Source organism: Amphibalanus amphitrite, unplaced genomic scaffold, assembly GCF_019059575.1.
Source record: "Amphibalanus amphitrite isolate SeventyFive unplaced genomic scaffold, NRLGWU_Aamphi_draft 001142F_arrow, whole genome shotgun sequence".
Lineage (NCBI taxonomy): Eukaryota > Metazoa > Arthropoda > Thecostraca > Balanomorpha > Balanidae > Amphibalanus > Amphibalanus amphitrite.
Window position 1 is genome coordinate 217,808 of NW_024882636.1, and position 9,774 is coordinate 227,581.

The 9,774-nt window shown below is 49.6% G+C and overlaps 1 protein-coding gene across 1 annotated transcript; it reads right to left on the bottom strand.

Annotated features, from left to right (window-relative positions):
• Positions 1-781: 781 nt before the first annotated feature.
• Positions 782-4,151, bottom strand: LOC122370531. Its single transcript, XM_043346195.1, has 3 exons — positions 2,964-4,151; positions 2,577-2,816; positions 782-823 (listed from the first exon to the last, which is right to left on the bottom strand). The coding sequence occupies exons 1-3, from the start codon at positions 4,149-4,151 to the stop codon at positions 782-784; spliced, it is 1,470 nt and encodes a 489-aa protein (XP_043202130.1).
• Between the last annotated feature and the right edge of the window lie 5,623 nt (positions 4,152-9,774).

Here is a 9,774-nt window from a genome sequence, read left to right on the forward strand (position 1 = left end):
TTTTTCACAAGTTGGCGTTATAGTTGGCGTCACAAGTTGGCGTTAACTTACATTTCAACCAAGTTCGGTCGGGATAAAGTTGTGTAGCTCGGTAAGATTTTATGAATTGTTATGCGAATGCAAGCAATAAGCTACGGAGTACGCATACATTGCATTAACATTGACAACAAACAAGCATGGTCTGAGTAAGCTGCTTCCAGAAGAAAAAAAAACATTTTTTTATTACTTGGCCTCAGGATATTATTTACTATCTAGGATTCCGTTAAATGCTGTTTGGCTTGAAAGCTGTAAATAAATGACTTTATACTTAACATAAGCACATCAGTCGACTGCAAATATTTCATCTTAATAAATTGTATGCGTTTGAAGAAGACAATTGACAAAAAACAGCGAGTGCATATCATAATATTGCCGACTTTCCCTGACTGATTCGCTACTAGAGCGGTACGAATTGTTCAGTCCGGCGTCTTTCAAATCAAACACATGGCAAAAAATAAAGATAGTATTGGCAGGCGGGCTAAAACAAATCAGGCAGTTACATTCCGTTCTCAATATCACCAAAAAATCCAACTCCCTTCTTCTTTTTACTGTTTCCGAAATTTTCACTTAATATTTTTTCTCGTGCAGGTCTCACTTCGAATAACCAAAAACTACCTCCACTGCGCCGCGTCTGTCCATTTCTCCCCCCTGTGGAGGATCTAGGGTCCTCCACTACCACTGCAGTCCAAGGGGCACAGTTTGGTGATCGGTCGGCGGAGGACTTGGCGGTTTCGTCGAACGTCTACGACCCGCACATGGCCGTCTTGCCCAGCGTGAACAGCCTCTACGACCACGAGAGGCCATTGTCCTCGCGGTGTGTTGGGATCGAGGAGCAGCATGACGTCTCCCACGTCCACGTCTTTCTTCACTTCTTGCCACTTGTGCCGTTGTGACAGAGTCGGCAGCAGCTCTCTCTGAAAGCGCTTCCATATCTTGGAGACGAGTTCCTGAATGTGCCGCCAGCGTCGGCGAAGCCCACCTACCGATTGTGCAGTCATCTCGGCCGTCATCAGGCTGTCACCCATCTGTCCTATCAGGAAGTGGTTTGGTGTCAGACATGGCTCGTCTCTTGCGTCTGCGCCGCAGTATGTCAGCGGTCTTGAGTTTAAGACAGCTTCCACTTCCGCAAAGGCTGTGCACAGTTCATCATCTGTCACTGATGCTCTGGTTAGCACGACATTCAGCGCTCGCTTGGCGGACTTGATCATGGATTCGAACACTCCCCCATGGTGAGGAGCTGATGGAGGGTTCAGCTTCCAGCTCACGCCTTCTTGACCCAGCTTGCGTGAGATTTCAGGAGCCGCTTGTTCGATCCGACTAAGCTCCATTTTGGCTCCCAGGAAGTTCCGTCCATTGTCACTTGTGATCATCTTTGGCTTTCCTCTCCTTGCTACCATGCGAGAGAAGGCGAGAAGAAATGCGTCGGCGGTCAAATCAACCGCCATCTCCAGGTGAACTGCACGTGTTGCCATACACGTGAACAGACACAAGTATCGCTTGGCTGTAGTTCTGGACGTCACCTTAGTGAAGTACGGACCAGCGAAATCGACCCCACAGCAGGCAAAGGCGCGCATTTCATTTCCCAGACGACATTCTGGGAGTGGGGCCATGATCTGCTCTCCCGGTGAAGCTCGTCTTCTTCGGCAGTAGCTGCAGCGGAAGTCCCATGATTTCACCGCTTGCCGTCCGTTCACGATCCAGAATCGCTGCCTCGTCTCTGCGAGCACGTGATTCACACCAGCATGTTTGAGCCGTTCATGTGCGTCTTGTATCACCAGTCGAGTGAAGTGGCTCTTCTGAGGCAGGATGAGTGGATGTTTCACATCATCTGTTACATCTGCATTGTGCAGACGACCCGTCACTCTGAGCATACCGGTCTCAGAGACCTGCGGCGTGAGGCTGGCGATGCTACTGGACCGGTCAACAACTCCATGGCTCTGTAGGTCAGTCAGTTCCTTTTGAAAAGTCCGCTGCTGGGTTACCTTTATCCAGTAGTTTTCTGCCACTTGCAGCTCTTCGGCTGTCAGCGTGCCACTCCTTTTGTGCTCATGATCCGCTCGACAGTTGCTGCTGAAACGGATAACCCAAGCTGTAATCCTCAGAAGGCGCTTCAGAGAAGAGAACTTGGTCTCATTCAGGACAGTCTGCTGCTGCTGAGCGGGGAAGGAAAGCTTCACCTTCCTTCGTTCTTTGTCAGCTTCTGGAGTTGACGCCACCAGGCGTCGTTCAGGCCAGCTTGCTGGGTCACCTCGCAGGAACTCCGGTCCAGCAATCCAGCGGCAGTCTGAGGTGAGCTGATTCGCACTCAGCCCACGAGAAGCATCATCAGCAGGATTTTGGCCCCCTGGAACGTGACGCCACTGACCTGGACAGGTTTCTTGCTGAATGCTGGCGATTCGATTGGCGACGAATGGCTTGAACTGTCGTGACTCAGATTTTATCCATGCCAGGACATTCATGCTGTCAGTCCAGAAGTGGTGGTTCTCGACTGGGATTTGAAGCGAGATGGCGACCTTTTGGCTCAGCTGTACACCCACCTGCGCACCCATGAGCTCCAGACGAGGGATGCTGGTAGCACTCAGTGGCGCTACTCTTGTCTTAGCAGCTACGAACGTGACTGTCACACTTCCGTCGCTGAAGACGTACCTGATGTACGTCACTGCTCCAAATGCTTTTTCTGATGCATCAGTAAATGTATGCAGAGATACATCACATATGTCTTGACGATCCGGGCGTAAGCAGCGTGGGATGCTGATCTGGTGCAGCTCCTCCACTTCCTGGAACCAGCCACGCCAGGATTTTAGCAGATCAGCTGGCATTGCTTCGTCCCATCCGATGCCTTCTTGCCAGCAGCGCTGTATTCCAATCTTCGCTCTGATCGTGAATGGGACTAAGAAGCCAATGGGATCAAAGATGGTGCACACCTTCGACAGCACCCCTCTCTTTGTGTACACAATCTTCTCCGGGGTGATGACGTCGTACACAAATTGATCAGCCTCTGCGTTCCACTGAATTCCCAGGATTTTTGTCGTTGGCAGCCCGGAGCTGTCTGGATTGATGGTGACCTTGTCCTCATCTGGGACTCCATCAAGAGGAGCTGAGCGATTGGAGCACCATCTTCGTATCGAGAATCCTCCCTTCGATAGCAGCTGGGTGAGCTCCTCTCTTGCCTGCCTGGCCTCCTCTTCTGTCTCCAGACAGGTCATCACGTCGTCCACATAGGTTTCTTCCTTGATGATGTTGGCAGCCAGCGGAAAGTCTTCTTTTTCTTTCTCGGCATGGTGCAGCAGAACCTTCTGAGCCAGAAAGGGAGAAGCACGTCCACCGAATATGATCCTAGTAGACTCATATACGTCAGGCTCTCGTTCACACTCCATGTTCCTCCACAGGAATCGGTGGAAGCATCTGTCACTCTCCTTCAACCAGATCTGGCTAAACATCTCCTTGATGTCTCCTACCAGAGCAACTGGTCTTCGTCTGAACCTGAGTAGCAGGTCCACGATGTCATTTTGCAGTTTTGGTCCGGGCAGCATTTCTGAGTTCAGACTGCGTCCTCCAACCTGGAACGCGGCATCCATCACAAATCTCACTTTTGTGGTTTGCTTGTCTTCTCTTACGACTGGGAAATGCGGCAGGTACCAGCAGGCCTCGTTTTGTATGGCAACGTCAGATTCCTCCAGCTTGCGGACGTATCCCTTTTCTAGATTCGATGCGATCACTTCCTCATACTTGTCCTTCAAGTCTGGCTTCTTCAGCAGACTGGCCTCCAAACTTCGCAGCCTCGCCAGCGCCACGCCCTTGTTGTTACTTCTCTGATTGAGAGCAGGTGTGTGACCTTTCCAGGGCACGCCAACTTCGTACCGTCCGTCTTGCATCTCCATCGTTTCTTCAGCGTGCGCCACCGCACTTTTTTCGTCAGTTGTGAGAGGGCTCTTGCGATCTGACATTGGCTGAAAACTGTCTATCTCCCAGAACTGTCGAAGAATTCTGTCCAGTCCAGCCTCCTCAGAGACTGTGACGGCGTGAGCTCCTGTCCGTATCTGACTGGATACTTGACCTTTTTCTCGCATGGGGCCGACACAGGTCCATCCCAGAGGCGTTCGCTCTGCCATAGGGCAACCCTCGTCTCCACTTCTACTCTCAAGGACTGCATGGAGTTGCGGATGGTCACTTCCAATCAGCAGATCAGCTTCAGTGCCAGTTTCTTCGAAGGGTATGTCCCGCAAGTGGTCCCACTGCTCTTTCTCTGCTGTCCAGTTGACAACTTCGAGCTGTTTGCATACTTCTGGCAGCGTGCACACATGCAGCCTGTGCAGCGGACCTTCTCCTGTGTCCTTGACCATGATGTCGGCGTGCTTCGTTTTCAGTGACTGAACATGACCCCCCAGCGTCGCTATTTGCAGAGGTTCGGGATCGGATGTGACCCCCAGGGCTTCAGCCAAGTCTTGTTTCAGATAACTTGTATCTGAACCTCCATCTAGAAAAGCAGTCACATGCATCTGCCGACCACCGTGACTGATGATGACTGGCAGTGTTCTCAGAGCCACTCTGAAGCTGTTAGCAGCTGATCCTGATGTCGTCACTCTTGTTGGTTCCTCCGCTCCCTGTCTCCCTGCAGCTGCAGTGTCTGACCGAGCGCAGAGCAGGCGGTGGTGGAACCGACCACACTGACAACGTGTGGCTTTGTTACACTCAGCAGTGTGATGGTTTTTGTCGAGGCAGCCAAAACAGCGGCGCTGTTTCTTAACCACCTCCCAGCGTTCATCGATAGACATGCCTTTGAACCGAGAGCACCTGTCGAGCACATGATCCGCCTGCGAGCAGAGCTCGCATTTTCCTTCCGTGTTTCTCCTGAGGCTGGTAACCGGCTTCTTGCTGGCTCTGTGCCCGCATGATCCGCTTGCTTTTCTGGACTCGGACGCGCCGGTGGGTACTTCAAAGCTTGGCGGGCTCGTAACACAAAAATCGGCGTTCAGTCTCGCTATCTCAGCTCTCGCCTGGAGCCATGGTTCGAGTCTAACCAGGTCCATTGCGCTTCCGCTCTTGATTGACTCACTGATGAAACTTTCTCTGTCATTTTCGGGCAGCTTTCTGAACACATTCTCGAAGAGTGTTTCAGAGAAAATGTCATGTTCATCGCCCATGTTCTTCAGGCTCAAAACTGTTGCAGTCAGCAGATCGGCGAATCTCCGCAGAGCATTGCAGTCTCCTGGGATGATGGACTCCTGACAACGCAGTGTTTGCAGACGCTCCTTCAGCTGTCGATTCTGCCCGCCGAACCTTTTGTCCAAAATCTTCAGAGCAGCACGATAGTCGCTCTCTGAAAAGGTAAGACCTTCAATGGCTTGAAGTGCCTCTCCCTCGAGGTATCCCTTCAAACGGATCATTTTCTCCATCATGGAAATGTGACCGTTTTCGTCGACAAACACCTTAAATGCCGCCCTGAACTGTTCATACTGAGCCGCCTGTCCAGAGAACTTCGGTATTTTTATGGGCTCAAGATGGGCGGTCTTGGTAGCGTCAACGACGGTAGTTTGACTGCTGTTCCTTTTTATCATCTTTCTCGTCTCACATATCAGCTGCACTTTCCGCTCTTCTAACTCATTCCATGTATCTAATTCCGTCTCTATGTCTTCTTCCGGGATCAGACCGAACAGCTCTTCCTGCAAATCGTCCATCGACTTCGACTGCTCCAAGACGACTGCCAGTGCATCGCGCAGACCGTCTTCATCTTCGTTTCGGGCGTTCAGTGTCTCTAACCTAGTTAGCGATCTACTTAGTTTGCAGGCCTTAGCTTTGAGTTGTCGCTTTACTTTAGTTGCCATTGTTTTACTTTACTTTATTGATCCGGCCCGGAGGACCACTTTATGTTCAGTCCGGCGTCTTTCAAATCAAACACATGGCAAAAAATAAAGATAGTATTGGCAGGCGGGCTAAAACAAATCAGGCAGTTACATTCCGTTCTCAATATCACCAAAAAATCCAACTCCCTTCTTCTTTTTACTGTTTCCGAAATTTTCACTTAATATTTTTTCTCGTGCAGGTCTCACTTCGAATAACCAAAAACTACCTCCACTGCGCCGCGTCTGTCCACGAATGTTGAACTGGTTGAGTTCTCAACGGCGCTTTATGTATAATTACCTCAGATAACCGAAGGTTTGTTGTCAATAGTTAAAACACTATTCGTTAGAATTGTGTTTTTCTATTGAAAAACAAATCTGAGTTCCCTGACAATTTGGCAAAAGCTGCCTGAGATCAGTATAAGTTGCATATCCCCTTTACACTATATTCTCATCAATAATGATAAGACCTGTAATCATGGTTTACAGGTCAAACTAATGTCGAAGATATCATTCCGCAGGGTCATAAACCCTGAAACGACTGATACCGAACTTCCTTGTATTCAGCTCTGAACCACGCACTATGGTAAGGAAATTACGCACAGAGTATGGATTTTGCATCAGTTCCGTATGTTCCTGTGGTAATAAGCATCACACTGATGCAGACCAAGCTAATATCCGTTCTAGCTGCACGCATACACGTATTTCTCCAATCATCCATTTTTCTTGGCTCATGTCTGCGGCAACCACCTGGAGTGAGCCGGATCCGAATTCATAACACACACGCCTGTATTTACCGGCCACCGCCGCCGCCGCCGCCGCCGCCGCCACTGTCGGGCTTGGAGCTCCAGTGTGGTCAGTGCGCCGCCGAGTCGCTGCCGGGGCGGACGGCAGCGGTGCGATGCGACCTCCCGAGAGCCGAGCGTGCTCACTTCTGCGCGTGCTGACTGTCTACTCTCTGGTCCGGGCAGGCTGTGCCGGAAACCCAGACGCCAAGAGGCTCTATGACGACCTGCTCTCCAACTACAACAAGTTGGTGCGACCCGTCGTGAACGTCACCGATCCGCTCAAGGTGCAGATCAAGCTGAAGCTCTCCCAGCTGATTGATGTGGTGAGTACATAATCGAGATTGGTCGGACGGTGTGATGATGACTGAGCAGCTTGATTTAGGAAATATAAAATATTGCAGGATGACATGCAACAATGTGTGGCATGTCGTAGGTTTTTGCTGTTGAAAATTCATGAAAAAGCATGGATATGTATATTTAGTTTAAATTTCAAGAATCTGTCATTATTGATAGGATTTTTAGGATGTTCGGTCACGCTGTTTGTGCAAAAAGTGATTGATTAGAGGAAAGAGCTGATTTCAAGCGGAATATCAAATACTTGGTCTGTTTAGACTAAATTTTTATCAACTGATACCCATATTCGTTAGCATGGTGCCGTATATTTTCATTCGAAAATTGACAAGTGATTGGTAAGCGTTTGAAATAATATTTTCTATTGCTTAGTGCCCTTTGAGGAATGGACAAAAGCGATCATTTATTTGGGCACTCATGTTACACTGATCGTAACTGGAATATCAAACATGTTACTGGCTGTATGATAGCGCCTAATCGAAATATGTTTGCATAAATCTAATACCGCTTGGCATGCGCATCTCGAATTACGGGCCGCAGTTCTCCACAGGGAGGCAAAATTGTCTCGTTATCGAATCGAGTGACCTAACTTTGCCCGCTGTAAAGTTACGAGGTGAACTCGAGCGTTTCGCATATCACGTGATTGGGTTAGAGTGTGCCTGCAGATCGTTCTTTAGTAACTGCATTAGGGCGAGTGCCGCTATCAACATTTACAAACGATATTATTGCTTCCACCACAGACTTTTGCAGCATAGAGATGTTTGTGCTTTCAGCCGAAAGTAGTCAATACAAATTTATATAACGATGTTGCGTTCGATAACGTCTGGCATGGTGTCTCGTTCTAACTAATGCGCTAAATGTTTTGAGATTCTTCTTTTTTGTTACTCTGCTAGCAGATGGCTGTTTCTCTCACTTGTTTACACAACATATTCTATCAGAATCCTTTCCTTCAGCACGAGACAGTAGCCAAAAAGATGTATGTCTTCTTTGAGATGTAAATCACTCTATTCGTTCTCGCTGGAGTGTGAAGTCTCACTCGTCGTTACCTTGTCGACCCCACGCCAACATTGCGACACTTCCACTTCCTGGCGTGTTAGGCTGAGAGGGCAGTGTGATGTATGTAATTAGACGGAAGTCAATGCGAGCTGTGGTTGTGGTTTTTATTTTAGCCTCCTCCTCCCCCCCCCTCTGATGATTATTACGAAGAGCACTCAACGGATTTACAGCAAAACGATCAAAGCACCCACATTTATCTTTCGCTTCTCAGTTTGTGCCATTCCCTCTTTTTTTTTAAAACAAGTCAGGCAAACGTAGCGCTCCTTTTCGGCTATGTCTATAACCCCTTGTCCTATTATCGTCCTGCGTATTTCCTCATATGCTCATTTCCCGAGCAGTTTCTTGCCAATCGTTTGTCAGTCCTGTCGTTTACCGACTAGTTATACCGACTTATGATTGTTGCTGGTCGTCCCAGGACAGTAAGTCACATATGCAGACCTCAGACACAGAACTGGGCGGAAATAAATGTTCTTGTGATACGGGGAACCTCCACTATACAGTATACATTCAGTTCTGGACGATATGTCACGCCATTGATGGGTCCGGAATAGCGCATTTCTTGACTGAAATCTGTTCGGCTCTTTTTCGGCATACACGGAAATTCACTACATTTTGCACAATCACCTTGAAAACTGTGAGAACGAAGCATAGTCTTGTCAGCAGACCGCCAGCGAGCTGACCCCGGTGAGATTGGATCAGCTGTGTCCCTCCAGACAGGGGAAACCACGTTTGGTTCGGCGATGGTCCGCCCACCTGCACCATTGTCCGCAGACACAATTCAGTCGACCTGATATCGGGAAATGAGCCCGCCTAGACGGTCTGAATCGCCACCGGGGATAAAGAGTTGAGCGGACATTCAACAGCGCTAAATCGCGATCCTTTCGATTGCATCAAGTTTTATCCCGTGCCTGGGCGTCTTTGTGTAATGTTTGGTGATCTCAAAGCATCCTTTTAGACATTTCACCGACGACAGAAGGCATCAGTCACGCTGCCACTCGCAAGGGAAAACATCATTTATAGCAGAACTACATCCCAGTATTTATATTGACGCCATTGATTACTGATCCGATAGAGCTCACAGCTAGCCGGACCTGTTTTTCTGCATGGCTGCCACCGCTGCGTTCAGCAGCTATCTTAAAAGCCATCGGGCGCTGCGCTGCCGGTCACGTGATATCCCGTGACAGCTGCCCTGTGATCACGTGACTGGTGGGAGACGTTCTCATTAGCCGGTCGGAGATTTGCTGGTGTGTGTTTGGGGGTGGGTGGGGCGGGGGAGGGGGGTGACCCCCTGTCTCCGCCGGCGGCTGGAGAGTGGTTAGCTAAGGAATGGCCCACTCTCTCGACTGACCGATCGGCGGCCCTCTGACGGTCTGGGGGAAGGGGGTAAGGGTGGCAGAGGGGGGCGAAAGAAGAACATCACCAGGGCCGCTGCCGCCTATCGCTGTCCGTAGAGGTGATCACCAGTCGATTATAGCTCGGCGAAGTGAGGGGAAAGAGGATGATAACAGGAGGATCGCAGAGCAGAGGGGCACTTCGTTAGTTCTTTTCTTGCTATACGCCCTCTTGTGCGTGCTGTTGTTGGTCTACCGCCAGCAACGCCTCTTAGTCTCTCTCCCTCTCTTTCTATCTCTCTTGCTCTTTCTCTCTCTCTCTCTCTCTCCTCTCTCTCTCTCTCTCTCTCTCTCTCCTCTCTCTCTTTC